The sequence below is a fragment of the Myotis lucifugus genome, unplaced genomic scaffold (genome assembly GCF_000147115.1).
Source record: "Myotis lucifugus unplaced genomic scaffold, Myoluc2.0 scaffold_9, whole genome shotgun sequence".
In the NCBI taxonomy this organism is placed as follows: domain Eukaryota; kingdom Metazoa; phylum Chordata; class Mammalia; order Chiroptera; family Vespertilionidae; genus Myotis; species Myotis lucifugus.
Window position 1 is genome coordinate 4,138,252 of NW_005871057.1, and position 12,367 is coordinate 4,150,618.

Genomic DNA, 12,367 nt, shown 5'->3' on the forward strand with positions numbered 1-12,367 from the left:
TAGTGCATATCTTTTGTATATTCTTTGGTGCTGTTACTGTTGATATTAAGTTATAATGGTGATGCCAACTGCTTTATCTAATGGATGTTACAGTAAAATGGTGTGTGGAGTCTGTATAGGACAGTAGGTAACAGTGGGAACTCTGGCTCAGATACACCGGAGTACAAATCCCAGCTCTGCTGATGTGGGCTGAGTGGTTTTCTGCAAATTTCCTGAAAGTCTCAATTAGGCATTGTGACGTGTGCCTTTGTGTGCCTGTGTGTGCCAGCTTACGCGTGCGCATGCATGTGTGTGTGTGTGTGTGTGTGTGTGTGTACACCTAATAAATACAGTTCACTATTTTATGGCAGCATAATCTACTCTTGTCTTTGTAAATTTCCTTCAGTAGCACGAATGCATAGCACTGGTGAATCAGGGGCTATTCGCTTTCTGGCAGGCGCATTTACAATATGGCCTCACTGGCCTTTCTCTTCTCCTAATGAACAGAGGCAGTGCTCAGATGGAGGGCCACCTAAGGCAAATAGGTCACTCATTCTTCCTCGATGAGCATATTCACACAAAGGATCCTTGGGCTCAGTTCTTACAAACCGTGAGCAAAGAAGAGAGAGGTTTTGTGGTCTGCTTCCCAGGAGAGTCGCATTTGTCTAAATGGTCCCTATCTAGACTAGATTGAAGAGCCCCGTAACTTGGGACTGTACCAAGCTCTTTAGAAGAAGGACACACGTGGAGACTGAAATAAAGGCAGGTAGAAACCAGGCCATGGAGCAGCTGAATAAGGAAGACATTTTAGTAAAAAGAGCAAGGAAAATAAAACCTTTATTATGAAAAATAATTGAGGCCTACATCACTGCTTACTTATTTGATTTGATTATGACTATTACAGATGCATGGCTGATTAGATAAAGGTACATCCTAATTTTGTTTCATATGCTTGTGGTTGATGCTATTATTTAAAAAGTATCTATTTGCTGTCACTTTTGACTCTCAGTTCAACAATGATTCACATACTTACTGGTCAAATCTCATTATAAAAACTTAAAGAAATTATTGAATAAATATAGTTGGTATTGACTAAGAGGCCTCTGACTGATTTGGAAATAATTTTGCTATTCAGGACTTTCTATTACACAATTGTTTATGGTAATATGATTTGGTAATAATCGTCTTCAATGTGACCCTGGTTGCCTTATTTTAGGACAATAAGTCTATAACTTGTTTTCATGAGGCTCCTGAGAGTGCCAGCGATTCATTGACTATAAAAGGACTTAGTTTAGAAATCACTGTGGATTAAAGAAATGCAAAGTAATATAGTGAAAAGAATCATATAGAATTGGGTTCAAATGCTGGTCCTCCTTGTTATTAACTGAAGTATGTCAGAACAAGTTACTTAACCACTTACTCAACTTCCTCTTTTAAAAATGGGCGTAATAATATCTACTTCATGGATGCACCACAGCAGTTTTGATTAGTTATAAAAAAACTCATCAGTCATCAGCATAATCACTTGAAGCCACTCACAAAAGAAGCTCTTGATTCCTTCCTCTATTTCATAACGAAAAAGTTATATATCTTCTAATTCACTATGTCATCAAAATTGTTATACCTACAGACTCTTTCTCTTAAGCAGTAAATATTGAAGAAAGGGGCCCTCACTACCTCTTTAAAATTTTTTTCAGAATAACTCATTTTACCTAAGAATTTTGGCTTTTGTCTCCCTTTTATTATATTGAATGATAACAAAAGGTCAAAATTACTGCATCCAATCATTTGCCTGGATTTACTTCCTACTGTGATATGCAAGGTACAGTATGGAAAGAAGAGGAGGGAGATAAGGACTGGGTTCAGCCCTTCAATAGGCCAGCTAGAACGTGCCTTTGACAGATGTAATAAATAGAGATGGTTTTGAATATGATGAGATTACTGATTTCTTTGAAAACTGAAATTAGTAGCTTATACTACATAGCATTTACTCTTCTTTTGGAAGAATGGCGGAGCACCGAGGGAAGTGTTATGTTCCTGAAAGCTGTCCGTGCATCTGGAAAGACTGGGAGTACCTCTCAGGAGAAGTGATTGCTACACCATGTTATACCTGGTAATCAGGTTTATTTATTTGACAAAAAACATCCTAAGCAATTGTATTAGTTTCGACCATCTTAGATTTACTTAAGGTGACTGACTTCAACAAAAACAAATCAAGCCTGAGTAAATAAGATTGTAAAGTCATTCATGCATGGATAGAGAGCTACTATCTCTAGGGAATCATACCATTATTTTTATGCATATTTGTTTCACACATTAAAAAAGTGTAAAATATGACAATTTGAAAATGTAATAAGAAAAAATATCTCAAGTTTATAAGAAAGTGATAAGAATTTCAAAAAGAAGTTCACATTTAATGCAAGGTTTTATTTTTGGAAACAAGCCTAGAGAAAACTATAAAATAAAATTGAAATATAATTTTCTTAAAATGCAGATAAAGATTCTAAGCCCATGAACAAAATCACACCTAATGTATGCCCTAACCGGTTTGGCTCAGATGGCATTGTGGTCTTTTGACTACTAGCATGCCTATGTTCAATTTTTCATTCCACCATCTGTTTTCAGTGTAACCCAGGCACAATTTCTGGGATTGCTTGTGGTAAATATATGCCTAATTAGTCAGAATAATGTTATCAGAACAAATTGGCAATATTTATAAGGGGTATTGGCTCAGTGATTGCTCTTGAATGCAAACCTTCCAATGTTTATGCCACTTGACAAAATTGTTTAGAGCCATGTTTCTTACAATGGGTACTTCTGTTATTTTCTAATAGTGTTTGTCGACGAGGAATGTTCAATTGCACATACTATCCATGTCCAGCAGTGTGCACAATATATGGGGATCGGCATTATCATTCTTTTGATGGACTGGAATATGACTATATCGGTGATTGCCAGGTATTTTTGATAAAGGTATGTCACAATTACTTATACTTTTATTTGCAATTATGTAAAGACAATGTAAAAAACAACTATGCTGGGCCATGGTATATCAAATCCATACATCATTAATATAATTTATAAAATTAAACAATTTTAATCTAATTTCCTTGGCTCATTCTAAAGTTTTATTATTTATAAGTGATGAGCCAATTCTGAAACTTTCTGTGCCTCTGTTTTCTTATTTGTACGATGAGGATAATAATTGGACCTATTTCCAGGGGTAGTTCTTAGGATTAACTGAACTATGCAACACTTTCAGATAGTGCTTGATATGTAGTTACTACACAATAAATATCAACTAATTTATTTTTACTGACTTAATTGGGTGAATACAAATATAAGACATTAAATCATGTATTGGACTCTGATTTGTTTATGGTTGCAGCAATCAAAAGGCATTATTCTCAATTCTAGACATGCTATTTTGATAAATTTTGGTAATCCCTAGGTTTTGTATATCTGAAATAATCTTCAAATTTCTCATATGTTTAATGCATTTGGATTTTCTGTATACCTATATTTTATTTAGATATCACTGATCAAAGAATTAAACTTCTAAATCCAAAAACTAAGCTTTAGAAAAAAAATTGCACAAAAATAAACAAAATAACAGATTTCCTCCAGCAGAGTTACCTGTGATTATTTTGAATGCATATTTTCCCCCCTGACTTTCCTGTTATTAGAGGTTTGTATGTGATACTGTTCTTTAAGCATATGTCGAGAATGTAGACACATTCCCATTTTGTATTAATTCAATTAAATAAGGAAACAAACTAAAATCTATAGCCTTCCAAACTTGAACAAAGCTCCTGCTTATGTTTGAAGCCACTGAATTTCCCTTTTGGTAAAATTCTTGGCTTCCTTTGTGAACAATTTTATGTTTCTTAAAGAGTTAATCCCTGGGAATGGATTTGGCAGTCAGATAATTATAGATGATGACAGCTTGCCTAAAGGAGTTTTGTGTTGTTTTGATTGTTTTTGGAGCATAAGGAAGACACCATGATGCATATATATCAATAAGTATTTGTCCTCTTAGTGAACAATTCTACATTTGAATTTTATCATCCCCTGCAATTTAGGTTGTAAGTGGAGAAGCTTGGGGATGTAGATAACAATTTAGAAATTTGAATACATAAACTGATACCACTTTCTCAAAGTCAGTCAGACTCATTTTGTACCGAACCCTCATTTCCCTGGATATTTAGGTGCCTCTGACATTCCTTTGAGTGTCTTCCTCCTTTGACCTTCTGGATATTATGCAGTTTGAACCCTTTAATGTCTCTTCTGGTTTCTTCTTTGTGTCTTTGTTGCCTTTTCTTCTTGCATAAGCCCTGACCCTAGGTGACTGACTTGGATCCTTCAGGGCAAGAACCAAGTCTTAGTCATTGATTCACCAGCACAGACCACTGTTGGGGAACATAGTTGTTCAATGAATGTTGACTGAACTGGATGCCTTTTTTGGCAATCTGTCCCTTTCTCCTAATGCTTGATGTGTTCACCCACAATCTTAACCACCCCTATAGGTTGAAGAGTTCCAAATCAACATGTACAACTCTAACCCTCAACTTCCAGGCTGGCTTTCTGAATCAATTTCAACCCCACAATAACATTTTTTTTTTCATTCTGGGGATTGACTCCCCCTGCCCCCCCCCCCCCCCACACACACACACACATAACCTAGGTATGTGCCATAACCAGGAATCAAATCCCTGACCTTCTGGTGCACGGGATGACACTCTAACCAACTGAAACACATTGGCCAGGGCTATATTACACTTCTTTTGGGTTCTCCATAGGAGCGAACACAATTGTGGTGGCATTGTAAAAGCTAAATAATTATCTGTTCAATTTTTTAAGTCTCTACTAGAGGGAGAAACCACAAGCTTACACTTAATTAGTAATCTAATATTTGCTATAAATGGATATACATGCCTTCAACATGAAGTATGTAGAGCAGTGCTTTTAAACTTTAGTATTCATGCACATCATCTGAAGATTTTGTAAAATACAGATCCTGAGTCCATGGGTTTGGAGCAGGATCTTGGATCTTGCAATTTTTAGCAAGCTACCACAATGTCCCATGTCCAAGGTCTACTCTTTGAGTAGCAAGGCTGTAGAACACTTTCTTCTTGAAGAAACAGATTTTAATTACTTTTGAAATTTTCTTCTTATTCTGAATAGTAAAATTTAAGTCACATCTAGGAAAAAGGAAGTATTATTAACAATATCATGTGAAACAACATGTTTCCATTGGACATTTCATTAATGGTAAAGGTGCTTTTTAAAAAATATCATTGTAAGTAGTAAAACAAAAATTTTGCCAAATTTTATTTTCATTTGTATACAGAAAAATTTGTTTTAAAATATTTACTAAAACTATTTAAAACTGTATTCACATATCACCGTGTTTGCGAACATTTTTCATTTTGTGACAATGATCCATGCTTATTCATTATCATTTCATTTAGTTAACAAATTTTATGGCCTATTTAATGCTAACAAAGACATGCCTAATCTATATACTCTACATTTGAACAGATTTTTCTAAGAAAATTCTACAGTTTTGAAGACAGGGACCATACCTTACATTTATTTTTTTCTCCCCAAATAACTTAGCAAAATGCTGGGTGTTTGGTGAACTCTTAATAACTCCTTATTTGATCTCTATGTTCTGCCTGGCTTTTTCTTAATCCCTCATTTGCCTTCACAATAATCATAGTATTTACCACTGTATTTTCAAATAGTGATTGTTCATAAAGTCCTTTAAGTAAAATACTTGTCTCAACTCTAATTGCTGGAACAATGAAAGTATATCTTTATGTTTGATGCTACCTGAATATAGCAGTCTCTTTTTATTTTTTTAATTTTTTTAAAGTATTTTTTATTGATTTTTACAGAGAGGAAGGGAAAGGAATAGAGAATTAGAAACATCGATGAGAGAGAAACATCTATTCAGCTGCCTCCTGCACACCCCCTACTGGGGATATGCCCACAACCAAGGTACATGCCCTTGACCGGAATCGAACCTGGGACCCTTCAGTCCGCAGGCCGATGCTCTATCCACTGACCCAAACTGGTTAGGGCTGAAGTCTCTTTTTATTAATGCTGTAATGTAACAGTACCACTCCATTTAGCAGGCAAGATATACTAAGGTTTGGCTTTTTAGGCTTTAGAAATGTGACTTCCTATCATCATTTTAACTTGCCATTATATTCTTCTATTAAAATAAATTTTAAAATAAATACATCATGTTCAACTTCAAATTTTAATAAGGTTTGACCCTGTTTGTGAGAAGATATGTCACAAGAAATATTCTTATAATCTTTCAATAAACAATGAAATTTGAATCTTTAATTTCTGAATTAAAATTTATGTAGTAAATTTAGGGTTCATGCAGTAAGATTAAGATATGAAAAGTATTAAAACTATATTTTCAGGTTCTAGAATTATATGTGCCTTTCTGCTCGTCAAGCAGAAGTGTTCTTTTCTTTTTTTAAAATAACATTCTTTAAGAAAGAAAGTATGAAAAGAAATAAAAAATAAAAATAAGTAAAAAAAAGACAGTATGATTACAAACAACAGACTTCAGAACTTAACTTTTAATTTAATTTGGTAATAAAAAACTTACAATTAATAATTAATTAGAATTATACGAGTGAATTATTTATTATATTATGCATAACCCATGGACACAGACAATAGTGTGGTTAAGGCCGGGGTAGGAGGCAGAGGTGGACTAGAAGAGGTCAATGCGGAGAAAAGGGGACTTATGTAATACTTTCAACAATAAAGATTTAATTAAAAAAAAACAAAAAACATCAACTCCAATCCTTTGGATGGGGGATTCACTATGCTCTTTCTCCCAGGAAAATGCCCGTGCCTTTCCCTTTCTTTTCCTTTCCTCTTATGCTTTTTCAGTGGCAAGAGTCATTTCTGTGAATAGCAGATTTAATTATTTCTTATCAAGCAGCTCTCTTCCCTCCTTGTCATGATTACAGGTTCCAGGCTTTATCTTTGTTATTTGTAACACATATTTATCTGGTAACACTTATCATTTATTTCTTTGGACCCTGTGGACAGTTGGACTTTTAAAAATTAATACTTTCTCATCCCGGCTGGTGTGGCTCAGTGATTGATCATTGACCCATGAACCAGGAGGTCATGGTTTGATTCCCAGTCAGGGTATATGCCCGGGTTGTAGTCTCAATCCGCAGTAGGGGATGTGCAGGAGGCAGCTGATCCATGATTCTCTCTCATGATCAATGTTTCTATCTCCCTTTCCCTTTCCCTTCCTCTCTCTGAAATCAATAAAAACATATTTAAATTTAAAAAGAATTAATACTTTTCCAACTTTATTTTATAAGTATAATGTTATTTTACCGTCACATTTAAAGAGGTATTAATTTTTTAAAAAATCTCACAACTCTGCATTTTTAAATGTAACCTAGTTCTAGGTACTGAATAAGTGCTTATCATATCCTGGTCGGTGCCTGTTAATCCTTAAAAAATTAATTAGGTTCTCTGATACTTTATTCATTTTGGAGGCTGTTTACCCTTTACTATAAATATATTGCATAGGAAATATAGCACATTATTTTAAAGTGTGTTTTCCTAAGTTTTCTAATTTAGGAAAAAGGGTTGTAATTGTGCTTCCTGAGTTAAGACTTGTTTAAGAGAAAAAAAGAGATGTGAAACCAAACAGTACCTTGAGGTGTGCTAAAATCTCAAGAGAGAGCACTGATGATCTTCAACAAAATTGAGAAATATAATATTCAACTCCTAAATTCAGAGCCAACGTCTACTTCCTTTAGTCTGTGGCAAACCCCATCACTGCTAGGGTTTTTCTTATCATTTGTTCTGGATTAGGTTTTTCAACATTCTCTTCAGGTGGTATCTCAAAAGGTCAGTGCTTTCGTTAAGCCTCTGAAAACCCTCCTAATTTCATTGCTCTCAAGTCCTTTGCATCATTTTCACATCAATATATCTTACGTGATTTATATGTGTCAGACTCTATAATGAGAAGTGGATGTACAATGATCAGCAAAAAAAAGATATGGGTCTTTCCTACTGTGACTCTTAGGCTGGTGGGGGAAAGTTATTATTCACCTAATCACAAAACTCATAAAAAATGCAACTGTAAAAGTCAACAGTGACTTAAATGCAAATCCAACAAAACCTTGTTTAATGTTTATCTTCTCTGTTCCTGAAATGATTCTTAAAGTGGTTTGTCTTCCAGGTGCATGTTTGTTTGCAAATTTGGGAGTTTCCCAGATGAAATCTAAAACTGGCCCCTGTACACAGAGGGCCAGGAGAGACCGAAGAAAGAGGCAGACTACTCCAGATGGGTAGGAGGCAGTTTCAGTGAGCAATGGAGCTTGCATATGAGGCCTGCTTTGGGCAGCAGTGAGACAAGTAGCTCTCCACATTTGCCTGTCAGAATCTTAATAGTAAGTTTATGGAGAGGCCTTACTTGACTTCAGTCACTTATACCATCAAAGCTCTCCACAGCACATTGATCTCTCAAGGCTGTGTCCTTGAAAATGGCTTCCACTGTGGGAATGGTGGGCAGATCTTGCATTCCAAAGACAGGGAGGGTTAAGGAGACTCTAATTGTCTGGATTCAGCACGTGGATAAACTCATCAAATCCTCTCAATGACCACCTTTCACAGTGCAGTTTTTACTTATATTGTTTGCATGGCAACATGTGACGACGAAGGGATCAAAGGCAGACAGTAACTTGGGCCTTTAGTGATTGTCTATATAACAGTGGATATTTTCAACCCAAATCAGTTCTTTATAGTTTTCTAAGCATTTTTATATCAGGAAAATCAGAAATTTTAAAAAGTAAATTAAATGATACAATCTAAAATATATTACCGTCCAATTCTGATACATTAATGTTTCCAAAGCTGAAATGGAAGTGGATCTTAAATTTTATTTAATTTTTAGAATTATATGAACATTACTTTGTAGAAGGCTTTTGCATATTTTAAAAATCTATTTGAATAAGAAGATGAAAATCTTGGAGTTTATTGAATTAATTCTTTAAGTGCCCTTTCAGGAAATCAGTGTTTAAATAATTTTCTACTGTGTTCATATAAGCTAACTCTTAAATATTATATCCTTATTGGAAGTTTCAGGCAAGATAGTTGTGATCTTTTATTTATAAGATTCATCTCCATTATTAGTATTTGATATTAAGGTTCAGTATTTACTTTGCATTGTAGTAATCTACATACTTTGATAATAGACTCCATGTATCAAGACTTCCTAAAACATTTCAATAGTAATTTAGCATAAGTTTTCTAGTAATTTTTTTAACTTTTTATAATAATTACATATTTAAGTCTACACTCTATGCCTTTATGCTAGGTGCCATTAAGGGTACAATTATGTTGACATTAGCCTTACCCTCTATTGTTTTACATTTGGGGAGTCATTATTAAACAAGAAGCAAGAAGGCTGGGCCAAATGAAAGCTCTGTTGTGGAGATATAACTGATTTTGACTAGAGAATCAGTTAACAGCGAAGTTTCATGGAAGCAGGAGGCTTAGTACTGGTGTATTTCACACAATTATAACACTTCTTTATCAATGATTTTCAAGTAGATTTCCTTTGTAGTGAAGCACCTGAGGGTGGTATTTCTTGGAAGTGACATTTAGCTAAGAGTTTGCTATTTCAGGAAACAAACAATATGGAGTGGGTGCTGTGGTGATTTGGGTGTAAAACCCAGAGGGAAATAACGTCCTTGAACAGGGCCGTGCGCCTCACAAAGGTGACAGCTGCAGGGTGGTTATGCCCCCCGCAGCAGGGATTCACGGATGCGCTGATGTCATTGCTGCAGCTTGGACCATCTCTCTGTGAAGGCTCTGCTTCCGTTTACTCAGGCTTGCTTGTGTAATTCTTCTATATTTTGTTTCTATCTTTTTTAAAAAAAATATTGTTATTGATTTCAGAGAGAGGAAGGGCGAGGGAGAGAGAGATAGAAACATCAATGATGAGAGAGAATCATTAACCGGCTGCATCGTGCACGCCCCCTACTGGGGATTGAGCCTGCCACCTGGACATGTGCCCTTGACCAGAATCGAACCTGGGACCCTTCAGTCGCAGGCTGACGCTCTATCCACTGAGCCAAACCGGCTAGGGCTTGTCTCCATCTTTGCTTCAGTTCAATCACTGTTTTGTTTCCTTCATGTCCTAAGCTTGCTCTCACCTGTTCAGCTCCCACTCCCTTTATTCTCTCTAAGTCTATTCACCCTCAGATATTACATACAAAAATTTTCTAAGTCACTATTTTCTGGTTGAAATGGGAGAGATAATCTAGTTGGATAGAGTTGGGTTCTTTCTTGTCAGCATTAAAGTCTATTGACCCATGAGTGAATGTATTGCTTTGGGTCCAAGCAGCTGTGGGACATAAACATGGCTGCCTGTGGCTACTGTATCAACAGAGACTTTGTGTGGGGTACTCTTTATTAAAAATATATTTTTACTGATTTTTAGAGAGAGAGTAAGATCGATGCAAGAACAAGGCATCGATAAGCTGCCTCCTGCATGCCCCACACCGGTGATGGAGCCCACAGCCCAGGTACGACGCCCAGGGTGTGGGGTAGTTACTCTTAAAAGGTTAAGACTGAGATGTCAAGTAAACTAATATACTATCTTGAGAAGTGCTGACATTTTATGTTTTGGAATCACTTGGAAGAATATTCTCTATGTTTTCAGTACCTGAGCATAAAGAGTTTGAGGAATCCATGTGGCACATTGATGTTGACTTTTTTCCCCTCTAGCTTTGTAATCACACTCACTATGTTGCTTAGCAACTCTGCAGCATTATCTTCAAACCGAATGTAACTTGAAATACATGAGAAATGGAAATTGGAGAAATGTGATTCTTAGGAAGTGATATTATTTCAAGTTACTGTCAACATAACATGCTATTACAAGACCATACAATACAGAATGCTTCTTGGCTTTTTTGAGTTAATAACAAAAGCACAGCGAACATTGAGTCACTTTAATTATTAGTAATAGAAATGTGATGGCCATAGAAAGCCTTTCAGCCAGCTTTTCACATCCTTTATCTAAGTCGTCCCAAGAAGAAGAACAAAACCAAACCCTAAATTACATATTATTTTTGTTCTTTGAAAATTGTTCATAAAGGCAAAAAAGTGTGGCATTATTTTTTTTTAGTAATACAACGCCATTATCATTTTATTCCCCTTTTCAAAATTTAGGCAATGCTTTGCCAAAGGATTACTAGGAAGTGAGAGCTCTTAGTGCTAAGAAGGAAGGAAAAATGGGGCAGAGAGGGAAATATCAGTTACTCTGTCAGCAACATTGATTGAAAGCCTGTCCTCTAGGCACAATGCTACAGTAATTACTAGTGAGACAGGAAGAATTTAGAAAAACCGAGAGATATATTGAGCTAATGTTCGTATTGCTGGCGATATGAAAAACTAAGTGTGAAGAATTTGCATCAAGACCTATGTGATTTCCAAACATTTAAAGACTTTTCTCACACTGACCCAAATGTCTAAATATGACAAGGATTCATGTGTGTGAGTCCTTGAAAAGTGGATATTGAGTCCAGAGAAATATCACTTTTGTTTTTTCTGATGAAATTTCCACTGTCCCTAAGTTAGAGCAGTGTGGCTTTTAACTTTTGGGGGGATAAGGACCACTTCAAAAATTTGATTGAGCCCTAACCGGTTTGGCTCAGTGGATAGAGCGTCGGCCTACGGACTGAAGGTTCATGGGTTCGATTCCGGTCAAGGGCATGTACCTTAGTTGCGGGCACATCCCCAGGAGGGGGTGTGCAAGAGGCAGCTGATCGATGTTTCTCTCCCATCGATGTTTCTAACTCTCTATCCCTCTCCCTTCCTCTCTGTAAAAAATCAATAAAATATATTTAAAAAAAATTTGATTGAAACCATGGGTTTTCTTCCTAGAAAAATATAGATATTTAAAAACAACATTTTGCAAAGAGTTTTCAGGGTCTGTAAAACCATAGGAGCCATCCATGAAACTGAGATACAAAATTAAAACCCTGATTCTAGAGAGCATGTTCTTAGTGGATGTAGTGGGAAGTGGCCAAAAAAAACAAAAAAAAGGTGAGGGTGAAGTGAGAGGTAAGGGGGTTAGATTTAGAGTGTCTGGGGCTAAATACTCTCAAACTAAGGATTTCCTATCACCTACTTTTCTCTTTAACCACTATTAGACTCTTGCTAATTTCTCTACAAGTGGCATAAAAAAATTAGAACCCTGGCTGGTGTGGCTCAGTTGGTTGGAGCATCATCCTGTACACCAAAAGGTTGTGGGTTTGATTCCGGGTCAGGGCACATACCTAGGTTGTGGGTTCAATCCCCAGTCAGGGTGCATATAGAA

The 12,367-nt window shown here is 36.0% G+C and overlaps 1 protein-coding gene across 1 annotated transcript in view; it reads left to right on the forward strand.

The window, feature by feature from the left end:
• Window positions 1–12,367, forward strand: part of OTOGL (otogelin like) — a 145,768-nt gene that overhangs the window by 57,302 nt on the left and 76,099 nt on the right. The window contains exons 24-25 of the mRNA XM_023749758.1: window positions 1,985–2,092; window positions 2,814–2,952. Coding sequence (XP_023605526.1) covers window positions 1,985–2,092; window positions 2,814–2,952 — 247 coding nt within the window. The remainder of the gene's footprint in view (window positions 1–1,984; window positions 2,093–2,813; window positions 2,953–12,367) is intronic.